This window comes from Hyaena hyaena, unplaced genomic scaffold (genome assembly GCF_003009895.1).
Source record: "Hyaena hyaena isolate Hyena2069 unplaced genomic scaffold, ASM300989v1 scaffold_118, whole genome shotgun sequence".
Taxonomy (NCBI): domain Eukaryota; kingdom Metazoa; phylum Chordata; class Mammalia; order Carnivora; family Hyaenidae; genus Hyaena; species Hyaena hyaena.
This window is the reverse complement of record NW_024080751.1, coordinates 3,315,856-3,337,986: the sequence shown is the minus strand read 5'-3', so window position 1 is coordinate 3,337,986 and position 22,131 is coordinate 3,315,856. Positions and strand designations below refer to the sequence as shown.

At 35.4% G+C, this 22,131-nt stretch overlaps 1 protein-coding gene across 9 annotated transcripts in view; it reads right to left on the bottom strand.

The window, feature by feature from the left end:
* Positions 1 to 22,131, bottom strand: part of SYCP2 (synaptonemal complex protein 2) — a 79,610-nt gene that overhangs the window by 49,589 nt on the left and 7,890 nt on the right. For 6 of the 9 annotated variants that reach the window (XM_039236980.1, XM_039236983.1, XM_039236982.1 and 3 more), the window contains exons 2-13: positions 16,172 to 16,233; positions 14,720 to 14,863; positions 13,638 to 13,766; positions 12,373 to 12,477; positions 12,026 to 12,050; positions 8,284 to 8,369; positions 7,523 to 7,608; positions 7,218 to 7,252; positions 6,246 to 6,388; positions 6,111 to 6,163; positions 4,374 to 4,419; positions 3,727 to 3,822 (exon numbers count right to left, since the gene is read on the bottom strand). In XM_039236980.1, coding sequence (XP_039092911.1) covers positions 3,727 to 3,822; positions 4,374 to 4,419; positions 6,111 to 6,163; positions 6,246 to 6,388; positions 7,218 to 7,252; positions 7,523 to 7,608; positions 8,284 to 8,369; positions 12,026 to 12,050; positions 12,373 to 12,477; positions 13,638 to 13,766; positions 14,720 to 14,863; positions 16,172 to 16,195 — 972 coding nt within the window. In that variant the 5' untranslated portion in view covers positions 16,196 to 16,233. Of the gene's footprint in view, positions 1 to 3,726; positions 3,823 to 4,373; positions 4,420 to 6,110; positions 6,184 to 6,245; positions 6,389 to 7,217; positions 7,253 to 7,522; positions 7,609 to 8,283; positions 8,370 to 12,025; positions 12,051 to 12,372; positions 12,478 to 13,637; positions 13,767 to 14,719; positions 14,864 to 16,171; positions 16,234 to 22,131 lie in introns of those variants that run through there. The other 3 variants (XM_039236984.1, XM_039236987.1, XM_039236988.1) reach the window with 3 other exon arrangements.

The window sequence follows — 22,131 nt, the reverse complement described above, 5'->3', positions numbered from 1 at the left end:
AATTTACTCCTGCTTTACACCCTCTTTAAGCACCAGTTTTTAAGTTATACGAACAATAAAGGTTATTTTTTATTAAGTAACTGGGTGATATATTTCTTGTTCGATCAATTGACTGTGTAATACATACATTATAGGCCACATTTAATCTATTTGTTCACTTTTAAAACAAAATGATGGTATAATTTCATGGCTTCCTATTCTTGACCAAAAAAAAAAAGAGTTACTACCATTAATATTAGAGAGTATTCTTTTCAAAAATGTTACCAAATCCTGTCATTCTGCCTTTGAAATATTGTGTGAAATCACACACATGCATCAATTCCTGCTCACTGATGGCATGTCCTTAGATTCGAACATTGAAAGCATATGAATAAATACCAAAAATATTTCTTCCAAGTGCTTTTACTGAAAATTTGTATAACTGAGTAAAATGCCACTGATTTCACACACGCACAGAAGCCACAGGACAAATTAGATACCACTTCTGAGAGAGGAGGTCCTGCAACCTTTCACTGATCTTGTGAGGGAAACAGATCCAGTTCTTTTGTGTTTAAGGACAATGCATTCTATAGAAATTCACCTGAGTCCTCCCCTCTTTGCTAACTCCCTCCTCTGCTCTGCCTGCGTTAAGACCAGTCCACACGCTGAGGGCGCCACCACCATGACGGCACCTGCGGCGAAGGCACCGGCCCCCCCACAGGAGGAAAGGGCTGCTGTTCTCTTCTGGGCCCCACACTCTCCAGGTACAGAAAACCTTGCCACTGGGAGGCATATGCAGCTGGCTGTTATCATGGTCTAACTCCAGACTGAGGCCTCCTGGTTTACCGCCTCCTAAAAAGTGTTTACATTAGGGAAATTTCCAGATGTTTAAGCCAGTAGAAGCCCTGGTGTAACAAAGCCTCAGCAGGCACCGGCACACTCCGCACATCTTGTTGCACCTTCCCTGCCTGCCCTCCCTCCATCGCATGCTCTTCCTCTTGACCTCGGTTTTTATTTAATCTATCGTCCTGGCCATCAGTTTGGAAAAGCTCTTATTCTTAAAGTAAAACGAAGTACCTCATGAAAAGCCTCCCCTGAATCCACATGTCACGTTAGCAAGAACATGCCTTCCCTTAGCGTGGCGTCCTGCCTCCCTGCACAGACACGCAAACATCCCAGCAGCGCCCGGGCCGCAGGGCTCACCAGGAGCTGCTGCCTCACAGATCACCAGCGCGGATGTCAGTTAAGGCCTGTTTTGACTGTGGACCATTTTTCCTCTCCTAACAGAACACCTTTCCCTTCCCTTTCATAACATGACACCCTTCCAGTTTGTTCTCTTTTGGCTGAGTCTTCAAGCATCCCTCAGGCTAGCGTCCCTTCTACCCACGCTGTGTATATCCGTGTCTCCCAGTTCTGCCATTACATCCCATGATTGTGTTTACCATCTATACACAGATGGCTTCCAAATCTCCACTGCGCAGACTTCTCTCACTTGAACTTCAGACCAATACATCTGCCTGCCTGCCAGACATCTTTGCTGAATGTCCGACAAGGATCTCCAAGTCAAAACACTCAAAACTGAACTCCCCATATTTCTGCCTGAGAACGCATCTTCCTGTGACACATCTCTATCCACCCACTGCTCATGCTTTATTAATCCTTCTGCCTCTTTTACCACAGATAAATCAGGTCTGCTCAATTCCATCTCTTCTCAAGTCTTCCTGGAATCCATTCATGTCCATCCATCTCCACTATCACTTTCCAAAACCTCGCCACCGTGATTTCTCACCAGCAGTACTGCAGGTCTCCTAACTGCCGCTGGTCTTGGCCCTTTTTAATCCATTCTCCCCACCAGGAGACGCTCTGAAAAGAGGGTGAGCCTCAGTGCCGAGCAGAAGTCTGGCACACAGCAATTTCTCACTTAGGATTCACTGAATGGAGGTTCCTTCCTACTTGTAACCCTTCTGTGGCTCCATCCTCCCTTATTTGCTTCCAATCTCCTTTCCATTTTATGTATGAACCATACTATGAATCTTTCAGTTCTTTGAGTTTTCTATTCATTCATTCGTGCAAAATATAGGAGTCCTTGATTAGCTATAAATAAGAAGACACAAGTCCTTGATTTCACAGATCTTATACTCAGTTGGAGGAAAACAAACAACAAACAAAATGCCTTTAACCAACAATTACTACTATGAAGGAAACAAGACAATCTGATATAATGTGATTGGGAGGCAACTTTAAACATTAGATTGAATTACCAGAGAATATCTCCACAGAGAAGCAATATTTGTACTGAAATCTAAATGGGAAGAAACTAAGATGCAAAGATCTGGAAGCTTCCAGGCAGAAGAACCAGCAAGTAGAAAGATATGAAATGGGCATGATCTCTGTTAAAGAAACAGAAAAAAGAGTAAACGTGTCTGGAACATAGTTAGCATAGAAAATGGTCTAAGATGTCAGAGAAACTGCCAGGGGCCAGATCGTAAAGACTCTCATATACAATGTTAAAGAGACAAAAGATGGGTTTTAAGCAGCTACCATACAGAATATGGATTACAGGGAGAATGTACTATTGCTACAGAAAACAGAAAAGGGGGGGATTCTAAATATAGTTTTTGAAAGAAGAATCTCCCTATATTTCTAGATCAGTATCTGGACCACACCAGGATTTAACACTTACAAATGCATTTTATACTATCCCTACCATCACAGTACAATTGCTTATTTTCTTGTAGGAATCATCCATTAGACCAAACTGAGTGAAGATAGGGACTACATCAATCCTATTCTATCTTCTTCCAAAATGAAAGCCCATTCCTAAAGAAAATCCAGTTAAAAATATTCCTACAGACCCTACAGGAATAAACACACTAATAAAAATAGTCAGTGACCCTGAGAAGCAGTGCTAGTATTTGGAACTCAACTTTAATTAAGCATTCTATGAAGATACTCTAAAATAAAAAGAAAGAATGGTACGTGGAATTCCTCAGGAGCATTTGGTTAAGGTCTATTTTGTTCATCTGGAACAAAAAGCAGGATGTTGCAAGAGCAGACTAAAATGACTAAATCCCCATTAAAATATCAGCAACCATAATTAGATTAGTAAATGCAGATCAACTCTCAGTTGGATTTTTACAAAGGGACTATATTTCTGGGACTAGAAGTATGCCTATGGACCAAATACTAAGGATAGCTATTTGAAAACAATAGCTCAAGAATTCTGCTCAGGTTAAAAAGAAGTCAGTAGAAAATATACCATCTGGTTAGAATGTTTAAACATAGCTACAATACAGCACATAAAGAAGTAGATCTCAACCAAATACCACCATAAGAATCAACATCTCACTATTTTCAAACAGAAGGTTTTAAAAATGTTTAAGACCACTTGTCATTTCCTGTGAATGAGTGCCTCTGTAGTTGAGTAACTGATATCTTTTCTAAATTTCACTCTGTTCATATGAATGTTAAATGCTCTATCATTAACATGTAATTTATTTCTAAAAGCTTAGATTGAAAAACTATTACTAAACTTTAGCATTTTCTGTTGCAATAAAACATTAGAAATAATTTTCATTTCTAATTAACTGCTAATGGGTTACCATGCTAATCAAAACTATAGGGCTGATACTAAAATCTATTAAAATAACTAGAAAAATAAATATACAAAAAAGCCACATTCTTAAATTAAGACATCGTATACACACACAAACAAACATATAAAACGGTAGATGGAATAAAGCTTACGTCATTTTCTCCAGCAATGTAGAATGATAGAGCCTGGCTACCAAGATTAAAATCTATCCAAAATTCCTCAAGTTTTTCATCTGAAGGTATTTTCAACTAATAAAACAAGCATATAAAACTGTTAACAGACTGTAATTTTAAAAGTGACAACAGAAAATTAGGGCTATGTTATATTCATGGTTTTTTGTTTTTGGTTTTGTTTTTAAAGAAAAGAGGGTAACTGGAAGGTGAAGGAAGATGGAGAGCAGACAAGCAGAGCACTGAGACCGATTTAAAAACAATCAAAAGAAATGCTGCTTTTATACTTTACACAGAAATTAGCTCCAAAAATCATAAATATTCCAAGTGCAAATAAAGGTTAATATCAGTCTGAATATATTAATGAATGATAAATCAAGTAATGGGCTTGATTAAGAAAAAAAGAAAATGTGAAGCACAGACTTTATATTTAAGTTATCCTTGGCTATAAATATACCACTTCAGAAAACACACACACACACACACACAAACACAAATACTAGACTAGCTATATCTGTGATCAAATTATGACTATTTTTAATTTTCTTGTCAACTTATAAGTCGTAATTCACTTGATCCTGGTATCAAAATTCACAAAATAACTAAAACATGTTCAATTCAAAACTCACCTCATATTTATCAAGAAATGCTGATAAACAAGGAAATGTAAAGACCCTGAAATGAAAAGTTATTTGTATTAAAGAAAGGATTAATAAACCTTCACAGTGTAATCTTGACTAGCCATAGAAAGAAAGTATGTCTAGGATCAAAAGGAAATCAGGAAGTGGTCATAATGATTGAAATAAAATCATATCTCCTTCTTTATTCCTCTTTTTTAACGTTTGTTTATTTTTGAGAGAGACAAACAGACCATGAGTGGCAGAGGGGGGCAGAGAGAGAGGGAGACACAGAATCCAATGCAGGCTCCAGGTTCTGCACTGTCAGCACATAGCCCAGTGCGGGGCTCGAACCCACAAGCATTGAGATCAGACCTAGGCTGAAATTGGACACCCAACCCACTGAGCCACCCAGGCACCCTATCCTTCTTTCTTACATTTTAAAATAAGAGTTTAATGGAAATTTGTTTCTAGAGAGAAAGTGTATTATTTTGAGGACACTACTCAACCTCCCATTCTGACTAAAGTGAGTGTACCAATTTACTTTTCATGCTATGACTTGGAGTAGAAATCCCTCATTTAGCGGATACTATTAGTACAGTGGAAGCCCCCAAAGGATTTACATGGGAAAAGAAGAGTAGAAATAAATAGTACTGCTGATAAAAATGACCTCGGGGGTGCCTGGGTACCTTAGTCTTGTTAAGTGTCCAACTCTTGATTTCAGCTCAGGTCATGATCTTATAGTTAGCAGGTTCAAGCCCCACACTGGGCTCCACACTGACAACATGGAGCCTGCTTGGGACTCTTTCTTTTCCCCTTTTTCTACCCTTCCCCCACTAAAGCTCACACGGTCTCTCTCAAAATAAATAAATAAATAAATTTAAAATAATAATTAAAAAAAACGAATTCACAGAACGCTTTCTTAAACAAATAATATTATGAGAACTCAGCATATAGTCATCTAACTTAACTGTCACAATGAACATACGAAGTCGGTGTTAGCAGTATTCTTATTTTGCAGCTAAGGAACTAAGGTAAGTAAGTATAATACTTTGCCCAATATTAGAACATGAAGAGGAGAACCTATAATTCACATCCAAATAGCATGAGTCTCTGCACTTACCCCTCAGCCTGCCTTTTGTTTCCTAAAGTAAAATGAACTCATCTGTTTAATAAATGTATCCTGAACAGCTATAATACAGTGCCAGACACTGAACTCCAAATACTGTACTTTTGTACTGTATTGTAACTAACAAAAATGATAATTACCTTTCATTCATATCCATTCCGGAGATTAGATAACCTCAGAAAGAAGTTAGCCTTACTCTATGTTAATTATAAAAAAAGATATGTGTTTGTCATATATTTTTATTACAGTATGTGGATGAAGGAAGTAGCTCAAGAAATAATGATACCTAGATTTTTATAATAATGCATATGCAATTCTGAATTATAGTAAGTCCATTTTAGACACTCAAAAACAACTCAAAGTTATTGACATTAAATAAAAATGCATGTTTCCTCTAAAAAGTACAATGTAAAATAAGACCAGTAGAAGATAATTTCAGCCTACCAATGTAGTACCTTATTACACATACTGGTACAATAAGACATTGTTTTAAGTATCCCTCTGCATTTTTACATTCCAACAGAATAAAGAATCTCAAATTTTAAAGGTTCAACATTGTGTGGTCTCTCTTGAGCTCCAGTTCTTTATCAGCAAATGGCTGAATACTGTATTAAGTTTACCTTCTCTTGTCTCCAAGCATGCCATTTACAAGGTTGAGAAATACTCGGCAATCCTAATTTTTAAAGAAAGAGACTTTTAAAAAACATAGTAATTTTTAACAACTGTTGTTAATTTGATATTTTTATACTACTCACTGTTTCAAATTCAGAGTCTTTAATTCCTTTAAATGCATTAGCAATAAAATCCATTGAAAACCACTGATATGCCAGTTCTTGTCTTTGTTTTTCTGTAGTCATTCTACATAGTGCTTCTACGATACCTACTTGTAAGTCATAATCTTGAAAAAAAATTAATGTATCATTTGAAATTATGAAAAATAAGCTCATGTAAGTCATCACTTACAAGGTGTTAGAACAAGCAAGAGAAAGAAGGGAAACGTTAGTGCAATTCACTCTTTTTTTGCTATTTTCTTCCTAAGATATAGCCCATCATCACAAAAATGAATACAGTCCAAATAATAAGTTTACTAACAGAAGGAGTAATGCTTTTCCTAAAAAAAAGATATTTAAAAGAAACTCCTAAATATTCAAAGACTCTGCCATCCCATTATTAGAGTTGTGAGTTGCAAAATAACTCACATAATGATCTATAAATCACAGAATCTATTACTTTTGTATGATGTTTATAGTTATTCCAAAGTACTTAAACCAGTGGTTTGTTCTATATGTAAATCACTACATCAAAATGTTCTCATACGAAACTTAGAAAATTTGATTTCTTTTAATAAACACATTGTTTAAAAACAAACCTATCAGTCTCCCAAATATTAAACCTCCCAATTTCAAATATAAAACACCATTTGAGAAATTTCTTAGGAAAAGTAATTCAAGTATATTAGAAAACTAAGTTATTATTCATAAATCTACAACAGGCATAAGTTATATATGACAACTCCTATCATCATGCTTAATTATTATTTTAGCCCCATAAATATAGATCATTTCTTATTAGTAATTAAAAATTGCTCAATTGGACATAGTTTATAATCCTCTCACATAATCTCACTACGTTATACTGTTAATGTTATTTGGACTAAAGAGGTATTATATTCTATTAATAAATCAGGAATAATTTCAAATATAAACATTTTGAAAAAACATACTTACCTCCAGCATCTAAAATCCTTTCTCCCAAACTACTCCTGTAAACCAAATTAACAGATTATATACTAAACTAGTATCAACTAAATAGAAAACTCATATATTTGGGGAGGGGGAATTTTCACTAAAATTTACAATTGGCTAGTATCACAGACCTTTGCAGAACATACAGCCATGAATTATATTAGAAATCTACAACAGCTTATCAGTTTTAATTATTAATGCAACTCATGACTGCCCTATAGCCTTATAAAATATCTTAAATTCTTGACTTGAACCACTAATTAAAGCAATAAAGTACAAATTATTACATGAGAATGAACATTTCTTGGTTACAGAGTATTTTCCTGGCATCTTGAGGCATTTTGTCAAGCATAGCATTCATTTTTTTTAGAGTCTAGAAAAGAAAAAAAGATAATACATTAACTTCATATATTCAGTTATATAAATATACATACGTACATGTTCAAGTATTTAAAGAAATGGTCTAAGTATACAAACTTAAGAGCCTATTTAGCACAGCATTTTATGCAAGGAATGGAGAAGGAAAGAATATAAACTATAAAACGGTGAATACCAAAAAACATGACACAAAGGATATAAAAAATAAAATACAGCATGATTCCTACATTTATCAAAAACAGAATACATCATTTGTCCAGCTATACTCTTTGCAATAAGACATAGGCTTTTTATTACTCTATTTTAAGAACTAAAGAAGCAAAATTGTTATCTGTTCTTATGGTTATATGTACACCATATGTACATGTACACGCATACATATAGTAATATAGGTTATTTTTAGGACTTAAATACTGAGAACTCCTAATATCTGAATGGTAGAAGTTATTTTCATCTGAGCTATGTGTACATAAACCCAGGTGGCTATAAATATTCAATCGATATTTAGGTACCATTTATTCATCATTTTAGGCAATAAATTAAGACAGCAGAAATACAATACATAATTAATACCAAGATAAAGTGAATATTCAGTTTGATGAATTGCTACTAAATTGTCTCCACTTTCCCATTTTTAGGTTTTAAAAGAAAATCTAACAAATGACTTTACCTCTTGCTGAATACAAATATTCACTCTTGAGTCAGTAACCAGGACACAGATTCGAGGTACAAAACTTTCCACTACTTGTCTTTTACCTGAATGAAAGTGTTAAATCATTAGTAAGTGGTTTCAAATTATTTTAAATGGACATCCTTTCTTGTGTGAATTAACAAAAGAATACACTGGTTCAGAAAAAGCCCACTGTCTAGATGGGCATCAGCAAACATGAAATCCAAACCTACCACTTCTACGAACTAGCTATGTGGCTCTAAAAAAACACCATTCAACAGAATGACTCATCTTAACTCTGGCAAAGGAATAACTCCAGATTCAGCTTCTCCTTTTGGGCACCTAAGGCAGTACTGACTTATAGTTCAAAAGTTGAAATTTCTATCGTGAAATAGACAGAAATTTTCTTATGAAATTTCTTAAGAAAACCGGCCTCATTAAGTTAGTCATACAGTAAAACCTTGATCACAAGTAATGTGTTCTGTGAGGGCTCTATTTCTAATAAATATTAACTTGATAAATGAGCAAGGTCATACGAGTAGTATGTGTTGCCAAATGTCACATGATCACAGCTGAGCCATGATCTTCTCTCTCTCTCTGAAGGATCACGGGTGACCATCTCTCATGCTCAGATGCTCAGTTTCAGGGCGTACTATTTGGCAGAAAATCCGTGACTTTTCAGGACATTGGAAGGTGTCCACAACTGGCACTGGGGTATATTTTTTGTCACTTCAAAGCACCTATCAACAGTCCTTTGCTTTTCCAGGCAAGAGCGAGCTCAGGAATGCTTTGCTTCTTTCTATGTCAGGCTGCCTGCAGATATAGATCCTTTCTTCTGCTGCCTTACTGCCAGTTACAGTAAATACAGTAGCTAACCCAAGAGTTTATTAATACTGTACTGTAGTCAACATCTGTTTGAGCATATACAATGGTTGAAAAGAAAGGCGGTTAGAAGGAGGAGATGATTATGGTGGAAGTTAAGAAGGAAACCATCAACAAGTACAAATGAGGTATGGGAGTAGCTGAAACTGCAAGACCATATAAGAAGTCTACATCTGTATCTTATCTGCAGAAGAGCAGGAGAAAAAGGCGGAGGAATCCCTCACATCAAATGAAATTAGGGAGATCTGTAAAATGTGGGAAACAGTACAAAATTTTGCAGAAAAGCACCACCTGAATAAGGCTGTAGCAGTGCTGTGGTAGGGTCCCCTCCCTAAGGAGAGAGGAAAAAAGGGAGAGAAAACTTCCAAGTAACCTATGTGCCTACGTGACAACAGCCTCATGACCTTGTAAATTGAGACAACTTAATCAGACTGCAGGTTTATGTGTGTTACCATATAGGGGGAGACAAAGAAATAGAAAAACGTATAAAAAACTATGTCACGTGACGTTCGCCGCTCAGTTCTTTGGGTATGAACCCAACTGAGCGGTGCCGGCACGAATAAAAGTTGCTTCCTGGATAAAAAAAAGTCTCGGTGTCACGACTCTCTGTGCGAGAATACAGTGCAAGCAATGAATCTGTTTCACGACGATGCAATGCCACACTTCTGTGAAATCCTCAAAAGGCAAAAGAAAGTGTCACTGGATAGGTTCCTTGATTATGTTGCATGAAAAAAAAGGATTCCATTGATAGCAGTGATTCTGTTAGTGACAGTGAAAGTTGTCCTACACGATTACCTTCCTCTCTCCTGTCTCCTTCATCTAAGCCACATAAGTTTTCAAAGGTAAGTATAGGTTAGTTTTTCTTTATATTTTGTATTTTCTTTATTATTTTGTATTATATTACAATATCGTAATCATTTTTATATGAATATTTTTGGGTTGTGGAACAAATCATCTGAGTTTCCATTTCTAAAAGGGGAAATTCGCTTTGATATACAAGTGCTTTGAATTACAGGCATGTTTCCAGACTGAATTATTCTTGTAAACCAAGGTTTTACTATATATTGAAAATTCCACAATGGCCATAAACTCTCATCAATATAAAGATATAAATATCTTGAGCTTTTTCTAAAAGTTAACCCTATTCTAAAAAGAGAAGGCTTTTTATCAATACTAAATACATTCAGAGGAATTTGGCACATGTTATTTCATAATGCAAGTTAAAAAATAATTTTAAATAATGGCAATACTGCAACAGAAAATATACAACTTTCCCAAGTGACTACATTGAAGGTAAAAAGAGGAAAAAAAATCACCCAATGAAGTAAAAAAGATATGATTTACTTAAAAAATTTTTTGATTTCTTCATACTCACTGGTGCCTTAGGACTGTTTCCTTCCCTAAAAACTTAAGAATTTAGGCTAGAGTGTTACATCAATTGCATCATTGCCATCAATGAAAAGGTAGCATTAACTACTATGGAAATAAATAGCAATTGAGCTTTTAAAAGTTTTTGGTTTTGAAGGCAAATTGTTCCTTCACGATTACAAATAATTCACCAGCCTCAATGACCAATCCTAGGTAATTCTTCCTCAACCAACAGAGATAATATAATTTGGATTGATTGCTTGGCACAAAACAATGGCCACTCACAAGCGAGGATGTGTTGTAATGTGTTCTACATTTTGAAAATCTAGTCCCATTAGATCAAGAGTTGGCAAATTACTGCCCACAAACAAAATCTGCCCCACTGCCCATTTTGTATGGTTGTATTACTCATCAGCAGGTGACTCTGTGGAAATATCTGAATCAATCACGTTTCACTAAGCCGGCAGTATCAAAGTGATTTTCATAAACTTATTCTCATGAACTTAGCCAACATCAGTTACCACTGAATGGTTTCAGTAATTAGCATGGGCTGCAGAGTTGATGTTTCTTAATGAATTCAACTCCAAATTACAAGGCAAAATCATGCAGATATGAGAAACTCATACTTCACTAAAGTAATTTCAATGAAACTAAGGTTATCTGAATCATAAGTAATGCCAAACCGTTTCATACATTTCTCAGGCTGTCAAAAATTAAAACAAGGAGTGATATCTCCATTCCCACACAAATTTACAGCAGTACATTTTCTCCAAGCTCCAACTACAGGCTGAGTAGCATTTTTGGACACTGATAAAGTGCGAAGGACATTCCTGTATTTCAAAATCCATTTAAATGTGCAATTGAGAGGTTTCTACATAACCTTCAGTTGAAAGTCATTCATCTGCAATGCAATGACATTCTAAAAGGGAAATATTAGAAAAGAATCTAATCTTCTACAAATGCTTTCCAAGTGATGAACATGCTCAATTAAAAACCATGCACATGAACTGATATCGGTATTTGGTGTTATCTACATGAAGAGACATTTTCTAATGCAATACACATAAAATCTCATTACAGATAAGCATAATAAAATGAACACTTGCAGTGAATTCTGATAACAGCAAACACTAACTCTGAGCCTTAATTAAGTGAAATGTCATCCCCTCAAGAGTACTGTTCTCATTAGTTGACCTATATTCAAAAACACTGTACTCAATTTTATAATATTTTGAATTGTATAAATAAAGCACCTTTGGGTATTTGTTTTCTTTCTTATTATATAAGTAGCTATACAATAGAACATCCTCACTTTCCTTTTCTTGGTCTTAATTAAAGCTTCTAATGTTTACTATCCCTTCACAAAACAAGGTTGTTGATCCTTGAATTAAATAGTAGATTCCTAATATTAGCACAATACTATGAGGATTGCAAAATTATACTAAAATTCTCAGACTAAATTATTGTTTTAATAGAAGTAAAATGTTTATACCTTCATCACTGATGTCATATATGACCTGAAAAAGAAGGAATATTTAGTTTGTATTATAAGCTGTTAAAAATAGTATTAAAATAACAGATCACATTTGAACTCACCATGTAATTATTTAACTTTATTAACTATTTAATTAATCAGGATAAATGCTTTAAATAACATTAAATAACATATAAATAATTTAATAATTGTTTATTATTGTTTAAATAATAAACAATCTGAATAGACTAATTAAATCAAGTCACTGACCAATTTGTTAGTGACTTTTAGGCTCAGGAGATATAGAATACAAATCAATTTTTAAATAAACAGGCTTCTAAGATCAGTTAATGTGATTTTTTTACCATCAAAAGATCAAATAAGTCTTCTATCATATTTATAACTGCCTCATCTTTTGAATTTCCTCGATTGAGAATAATCTCCTTGGATTTGTCAAACCAGGCAATCATGTAAAAAAAGAAATGTGCATATTAATTACTTTGAATTCATTTTTAATAATTTTAAGAATGTACTTAATTTTGCATAAACAGTAAACCTAGGAATAAATAAATATCAACACTTTAAATTCCAATATAATATGAAAATAAGTTTATGTTTTCAAACATCTGTTGTTTTCATTTTTTGGTATCTCAGTATCTTTTTCTATTGTTTAGATGGGAATGGATGAACTAATCTTAATTCTAGGTAGAAGACCTTTATTTCCTCCTTCAAATAGCTAGTTCAGGTACATTCATTAACAGATGAAAATAAATTATCATCGTAAATTATTTTGGCATTATTCCTTTTTGAAAAGTTTTAGTATTATTTTATTGTTTTTTTTTTAAATTTTTGTAATGTTTTATTCGTTTATGAGAGACAGAGAGAGAGGACAGAGTGTGAGAAGGGGAGGGGCAGATAGAGAGAGAGAGAGAGAGAGAGACACGGAATCCAAAGCAGGCTCCAGGCTCTGAGCTGTCAGCACAGAGCCCTGCATGGGGCCTGAATTCATTCACTGTGAGATCATGACCCGAGCAGAAGTCAGATGCTTAACCTACTGAGCCACCCAGGTGCCCCTTAATGAATTTATTTTAATTAATCATTTTATTTTAATACTATTTTTTTTAATGAATTCAGATATTTGAGTATATATTACATCCCAGGTACTGTTCTTAGTGCTAGGTATATAGAAATGAACAATACAAATGAAAATCAATATCCCACATTCTAGCACAGGAAATAGATAATAATATAAAAAGAAAAACAAATAAAGCTAGATAGTAAACCGATAAGAGAAAATAAAGCACATAAAGGCCTTAGGGAGTCTTGTCTTAAATTCACATGATCATCAAGGAGACTGTGTACAGTGTCCTTTTGATCTTTATGTTTGTAACATGTAACACAGGTTATAAAAATATTTATTTTATCTAAAAGTTTTATTTAAAGTTCTCAAATTCATTTTTCAACTGTTTGAGCCATTAATTTTATTAAATGACATACCTTTAATCATACTCCCTCACATCAATATTACACACTCTATTCATCATACTCCCCCCACATCAATATCATATATTTTATTAATCATACCCCCCCACACATACACACACATCAACATTACACATTCTGTACTTATCTTCTGGACTAGTCCTTGTTTTATCATAGTTAAAAGTCCAGCTTGCCCCAATATCCTGATATTTTTACTACATCTTCCAAAAGAAACCAAAATGGTTGAAACAGTTTGGATGTCCTTTTTATTGAGCTCCTGAAACAAAAAGTATACACTTAAATGTCTATAAACACAAAACAGTATGGAATTGGCATTGTGCTAGGAGCTTTATAACCCTCACAAATCCTGAAAGTTCGCCATTATCATAACATCCGTATTGCAAAGTACAAAAGTGTGGTTTAGAAAAGCAAGGCCTAAAGCCACCCAGCCAGTGAATGACAAACTCAATAAAAATGTAAATTTGTATAAATTCCTGAGACTTTAGACTATGATACAATGTATCAGTTACCTTCCATTCTAAAAAGCTCTCTGTATTTAACTAACAGATAAAAGCAATTTTTATTCAATCTTTTAGATTCATCAAACAAATCTCATACTGCGGGAGACTGTCAATAATCACTTTTTCTCATGTATAAAAATACCTTATATATGATAAATCATGTCCAAGGTTGTGGATAATTTTTGTTTATCACCAAGCTCTGGCCCTATTAACATGAAGAATATGCTGACCGCTTTTAAAAGTTGCTCAAACTTCAATCAGGGAGACTATTTTCTCCAATTTAGGTAACAATGAATAATTATGGCTCCACTATGTAAATAGCTCTTTGTAGGTTATATTTAGAAACAGCAGTCCAGTATGTTGTTTGGGATTCCTAAGACTTTTTTTTTTTTTTTTAAATGAGCACTTATTGGGGCACCTGGGTGGCTCAGTCGGTTAAGTGTCCGACTTCAGCTCAGGTCATGATCTCGTGGGTTCATGAGTTTGAGCCCCACATCAGGCTTGTGCTGACAGCTCACAGCCTGGAGCCTGCTTCAGATTCTGTCTCTCTCTCAATAATAATTAAACATTAAAAAAATGAGCACTTATACAATTATAAGCCAATTTACCAAAGTCTTTTTATTAATTTCTCCTAATGGAGTATTTCTTCCTAGAAAGTAGAGTGCTATCTAATAATATCAATAATCATTCAAAGAAAAGGAGTACTTACCCTGCACACAAGGTCATCCAACTTGTGTAAAAATTGTTTGCTGCATTTAATCCTCACATCTCGACAAATATCAATTTGTAAAAGTGTTTTCAAAGGTTTGAAATCATTTTTTCTTAAAGCATCATCAATGCATTTTTCCAATTGCTAGAGAAATATAGTTAATGGTACAAATATTGAACCAAAACCAAAATTAGTCATTTTATGCAGTCTAGTAATTTGAGAATTCTCTTCACATGAAAATTCTCAACAGATCTTTATCAATTCACTGTATTAAAAAAAAAAAAAAAAAAAAGAAAAAAGAAAAAAGACCCTGGGGTGCCTGGGTGGCTTAGTGGTTAAGAGTCCACTTCAGCTCAGGTGTTGATCTCGCAGTTTATGGGTTCAAGCCCCACGTTGGGCTCTGTCATGACTGCTCAGAGCCTGGAGCCTGCTTTGGATTCTGTGTCCATCTCTCTGCCTCTCCCCAGCTCATGCTCGCATGCTCCCTCTCTCTCTCTCAAAATAAACATTAAAAAAATTTAAAACAAAGACCCTATTAATAAAAGAAGTAAAATAAACTATATAGTAACTAATACTTATCACCATAGAGAAAATCCTAACACATCTGACTATAAATTTCTTAATGAGGTTTAGTTTTTTAAAAAGGCTTAAAGACAGATAAAAGCACTGTTTGGAAACTACAAATCAATATAATTTAAGAATTACATATTATAATAATTTACTTAAGTAAGAATTATACTATACATTTTTAACTTCTACAAAATCTATTCTTACTACTAAAGTATAACATCACTAATAAGGAATTTTTATACTATAATCTGATCACCAGATTTGGTGGTAAACTACATACATGTTAAATAGATATATTAAAACTTTTTACCTAAATGCTAGTATCTCACAATTTTAAATCCTAACATAAAAATACCCAGGCATTGGTTATATATGCATCACTGTGTAATTCTTTTCAATGGAAAAGGTATATGTAAATAACCAGCATCTTTCATACCTCATAAGTAATAATAGATTTTGAAAACAAATTTATTGAAAAAATTAAAGAATAACATTTCACTTATTCTACTCTTGAGAGGCACCTGGGTGGCTCAGTTGGTTAAGTGTCCAACTTCAGCTCAGGTCATGATCTCACAGTTCATGGGTTCAAGCCCTGCATCGGGCTCTGTGCTGACAGTTCAGAGCCTGGAGCCTGCTTCAGATTCTGTGTCTCCCTCTCTCTCTGCCCCTCCCCAGCGCTCTTGCTCGCTCGCTCTCTCTTTCTCTCTGTCTCATAAAAATAGTAACGTTAATTTTTTAAAAATTTTTAATTACTCTACTCTAGACCATTTCATAAAAACAAGTAGCCTTAGTTTTTCCTAAAAATATAGCACTTAACACTTATAAATAAACCAAAATGATTTTAGGAATTAAAATACTTCCTTTTGGTTTAGAACTACATACCTGGAGATCTGGTCTTATTGGCATTTTGATTTAATTTCAAAACAGCAAGACAAAACAAACACCTATAAAACAAAACATATGCTTTCAGTACTTTACAATCTATTCTACATGTTTACAGTTCAAAAATCTTAATACACATAAATAAGCATCAGTGCTTACACCAAAGGCAATAAGTAATTTCTTCAGGTTCCTCACTATTACACATTTGAATTTGATCAAAGAAGTTTCTGGAGGAAAGCCTGAAGATCCTTTATTTAGGCCTTCTTTTTTTTTATAGATTACTTAAATAAATATCCAAAGTCTTGCAAAAAGCTCACAAAACTAGTTAGTGAACAAAACAAGCCTGGACCTCCCGCAGGAGGAATTCCTGCTGTATATGTGTTTCAACTTTGGGAACAAGAAGAAAAATAATCCTGAACTAATGTGTAAATGAAATTCAATCTAGTAACATAATATTTAAGAAGGGGAGAATATGCAAGTATGTTACCAAAGAACAGGATATAGGAGAACAAATATGCAAGGAAGGGAGTGAGGAAAAGAAAACCTAAGAACACAGTCCCTGCAAAGAAGAACGGAAAACAGGAATCAACCGGGCTACACTCAGCACCTCCTACCATCTTCACAAAAGCATCTAACATTTTCAAATGCAATTTACATGTTAACTTTATAAAGGAAAAGAAATGCCATCTTTTCTAGACATTATAAGTGGAACAACTTAAAAATCATCTGTACTTGAAGATATTTGTAATAGAAACACTAGGAAACCCAACACAAAGAGGCAATTAATTAATCCAGGTGAATATAGCACCATGTGCTCCTAAGAACACGAGTGACATTAGTCACAGCCTACTTTCTTGCACGTATTAGTAGAGAAATTTAAGTGCCAATGAGGACATACATATTAGGCATACGAAAGGCATGAGTAAAATAATCTCTTGTATTTTCAAATTAACTCTAGGGGGGAAAATCTGATCCTCAGAGAAACATTTGCTCCATGTTTTTAGGAGCCAAGTCTAATGGTGTTTCTGCAACACTGTGGGAAGTGGCAGAAATTCAAAAGTACCCAGATAGGCGTTGGGAATGGGAGGGAGGGTGAAAAATGAATAAATAAAATGTGGTATATGATAATCAATTTTGTAAACATAACAGATGAACCATAATTTTAGATATTTGCAGTCAATTTTAAGTTAAATTAAAACACAATGTTGACAAATGATACATACTGTGTAATGGCATTTATTTAAAAAAATGGTCTTACGTATGGTTATATCCCTAGGTATAAATATATACATATTTGCACATATGTATGTGTGTTTATGTGTGTGTGGGGGGGAGATAGAGAAGAAAAGGTGAGAGGTAGGGGGAGAGAGGTAGGGAGAGAGAGGGGGGAGAGGGAGAGAAGGGGAGGGGGAGAGGGAGAGAGAGATCTATACCGTTTCGGGACAGTTGGGACGTTTGTCAGCTTACTGGTGCGGAAGAGTGGTCAGTTGCACAGAACTGTAACTTGCTCTTTATCAAAGGCAGGCTTTATTTGTAATTTATGCTTATGTGCCTTTTTAAAAGTACGATAAATTCTTGCCAATACATAGGTAAGTGAAATCCCAACCATGGGACATGTAAAGTGTGGGTTGGGTTAGAGTGAGGGGACAAAAATGACCAAGGCCAGCCTTGACAGTTAAGCAGGTGGAGTCTAGCTGCTCCATCCAAACCTGTTCAGGGGCCAGCTGTGATTCTGCCCCAGCTAGCTGTGCCTGTCTGCTCTGACCTATATTATAGGCCCGAGTGCAGATCTAAGATCCCCACAACCCAATAAACACCAAATCTAAACATCTGCATTATCCTAGCTGTTCGTGGATATCTATAGATATATGTTGCTCGCTCTAGCTCGTCCCTATCTAACCTCCAATAACCGTAACACAAACCACAACGACCCAGACAAATAAAATTAACGTTAATGTAGCTTAAACACGCAAAGCAAGGCACTGAAAATGCCTAGATGAGTCGTCAGACTCCATAAACATAAAGGTTTGGTCCTGGCCTTTCCATTAGTTATTAACAGGATTACACATGCAAGTCTCCGCATCCCGGTGAAAATGCCCTCTAAATCACTAACCGACCTAAAGGAGCGGGCATCAAGCACACATACGTAGCTTATGACGCCTTGCTTAGCCACACCCCCACGGGATACAGCAGTGGTAAAAATTAAGCCATGAACGAAAGTTCGACTAAGCCATGTTAAACAGGGTTGGTAAATCTCGTGCCAGCCACCGCGGTCATACGATTAACCCAAATTAATAGATATACGGCGTAAAGCGTGTTATAGAGCAAACCCCAACGATAAAGTTAAACCTTAACTAAGCTGTAAAAAGCTGCAGTTAATGTGAAAATAATACACGAAAGTAGCTTTAACACATCCGACTACACGATAGCTAAGACCCAAACTGGGATTAGATACCCCACTATGCTTAGCCCTAAACCCAGACAGATAACTAAACAAATCTGTCCGCCAGAGAACTACTAGCAACAGCTTAAAACTCAAAGGACTTGGCGGTGCTTTACATCCCTCTAGAGGAGCCTGTTCTATAATCGATAAACCCCGATACACCTCACCACCCCTTGCTAATCCAGCCTATATACCGCCATCCTCAGCAAACCCTAAAAAGGAAGAACAGTAAGCACAAGTATCCTGACATAAAAAAGCTAGGTCAAGGTGTAGCCCATGGGGTGGGAAGCAATGGGCTACATTTTCTGCACCAGAACACTTCCATACGAAAATTCTTATGAAATTAAGGATTAAAGGAGGATTTAGTAGTAAATTAAGAACAGAGAGCTTAATTGAATCGGGCCATAAAGCACGCACACACCGCCCGTCACCCTCCTCAAGTGACACACAACCTAATAATCCTATTTAACTCATAATAAACACAAGAGGAGACAAGTCGTAACAAGGTAAGCATACTGGAAAGTGTGCTTGGATAACAAGATGTAGCTTAAATAAAGCATCTGGCCTACGCCCAGAAGATTTCATGTTAAACTGACCATCTTGAGCCAAACCTAGCCCAAACAACCACAAACTCAACTAACACAAGCACGTAAACCAAAACATTCAACAATTCATAAAAGTATAGGAGATAGAAATTTGATTTGGCGCTATAGAGACAGTACCGCAAGGGAAAGATGAAAGAACGGATTAAAAGCATCACACAGCAAAGCTTACACCTTGTACCTTTTGCATAATGAGTTAGCTAGACATATTCTAACAAAGAGAACTTAAGCTAGACCCCCCGAAACCAGACGAGCTACCTACGAACAATCTTTACAGGATGAACTCGTCTATGTCGCAAAATAGTGAGAAGATTCTTAGGTAGAGGTGAAAAGCCTATCGAGCCTGGTGATAGCTGGTTGCCCAGAATAGAATTTTAGTTCAACTTTAAACTTGCCTAAAAAACCCAAAGTTCTAATGTAAGTTTAAAATATAATCTAAAAAGGTACAGCTTTTTAGAACTAGGATACAGCCTTCGTTAGAGAGTAAGCACAAACACCTATATTCTCTTGTTAGAGAATGTTTTATCACACACTTCCAAGATTTTAGTACACACACACACACACACACACACACACACACACAGACTTGCTTCATAGATAGAAAATAGTGGGGAAAAGACATGAAAAATATTATCTCAAAATCAGGGGTAAAAAATAAGTACTTAAGGTCAACAACCAAATGGGGGGTTAATGAGGAACAGCACTGGCCTGAGAACCTTAAGTATCTACTACTGCCACTATTATCATAAGCTTGGGGGGGGGGGTGGCTCTCTGTACAAGGAACAATTCCTTGGGTAATATCCAGAGTATCACAAAGAAAGGAAACGGTAAAATGTATATAAGAAAAAGTTGAGATATGAAGGAGAGATGTAGATATTCCAGTATCTATTCACAAAAATTATTTTAAAAAGATAGTGGTATATAGTTAACAGTTGAATAGCCAAGAATTTTCCCAAATATAGACATCCATGAATTTAAAGAGTCCACTGAATTCCAAAGAAGACAAATTTTAAAAAGTACATCTATAAACATTAAGAGGATATTTCTGAATAATAAAAGAGAAAATCTTAAGTCAGAAGAGCAAAAACAAAAGCATGCAAAAGAATAAGATAGATACCCTGTTCTCATAACACAATAAATTTAGAAATCTGCTACGAAGGTAGCTTCAAACTTCCCCTCTATTTGGAAATGAAAAATATGTATATTTAAACAGTCCTCACTATATAAAAAGAGAGAAATGACTAAATATCTAAGTGAATGAGAAAATGTGTACATATAAAAATCTGTACGATGCAACCACAGCAATATCTAAAGTGAAATTCATGGACTTGGATCAACCTATTGAAAAGTGACAACAGAAGTAGCCTAAAGTAATAGGGTCACATGGCCTCCAGATGGTAAAGTTATTAAATACTTTAAAGTAACTATAAGTACTGTGTACGTAAAGTTATTTAAAAAGACTGGGAACTCTGGCAGAGAACTAGAAACTGGGGTGGGGAGTAAGGAAGGTCACAGAAAATTTGAACAAGAACCACATAATTCTAGAAACAAGGAACAGTCAATAACAAAATTTAGAACAAAATGAAAAGACGCACAGATGAATGAAAATTACAGAACCAGAAGCTAGATCAAAAAAAAAAATATGGAGAAAGCAGCAAAGATACACAAAAATATGGGGAGACTAGAAGAACAACATAGAGGGTAAGTGATGAAGCCCTATGTATCTGTAAATGAAATCCTTGGGTGACAGTGAAGGGGGCAGAAGCGATACCTAAGAAATGATAACTGAGAATTTCCCAAAACCAATAAAAGACATCACTATAGATTCAAAAAGTCCTATGAACCCCAGAAGGAAAAAAGAAAAACTATACCCAGGTATACCACAGAAAACTGCTAACAATCAAATATAAAAACATTAAAAGGTGCCACAAAATAAAAAAAGACAGCTTACTTTTAAGTAGCATCAATAAGACTGATAGCTGACCAACAGAAACTATAAAAGACAGAAGACTTAGAACAGTATCTTCTTTAAAGTGCTTAGGAGGCATCTGGGTGGCTCACTCAGTTGAGCATCTGACTTCAGCTCAGGTCATGATCTTGCAGTTTGTGAGTTCGAGCCCCACATCAGGCTCGCTGCTGCCAGCACAGAGCTCGCTTTGGATCCTCTGAACCCCTCTCTCTCTCTGCCTCTCTCTCAAAAACAAAAAAAAAAATTTTAAGTGTCTAAAGATCTAATTTAACCTACATGTTACACCAGATGGACCTAATAGATTCGTACAGAACATTTCATCCAACAGCAGCAGGATACACATTCTTCTCAAGTGCACATGGAACATTCTCTAGCATAAGTCATATGTTAGGCCACAAAGCAAGTATTACTAAATTTTTTAAAATGTAAGTCATATCAAGCATCTTTTCCAACTACAATGATATGGAACTAAAAATAAATTACAAGAGGGGAACCTGGGTGGCTCAGTCAGTTGAGTGTCCAACTTTGGTTCAGGTCATGATTACGAGGTTCATGAATTCCAGACCCACTTGGGCTCTGTGCTGACAGCTCAGAGCCTGGAGCCTGCTTCGGATTCTGTGTCTCCCTCTCTCTCTGACCCTCCCTCACTCATGTTCTTTCTCTCTCAAAAATAAACATTTAAAAAAGTAAATTATCAGAAGAAACCCAAAATATCCACAATTATGTGGAGATGCTTCTGAACATCTTTCTGAACAACCAACAAATCAAGAGAAAAATAAAAAATATCTTGAGACAATGAAATAGAGAAACAACTTACCAAAAAATTATGGAACACAGCAAAATCAATTTTTAAAAATATTTATTTTGAGATGGGGAAGGGGCAGAGAGAGGGAGAGAGAGAGAGAGGGAGGGAGGGGGAGAGGGAGAGGGAGAGGGAGAGGGAGAG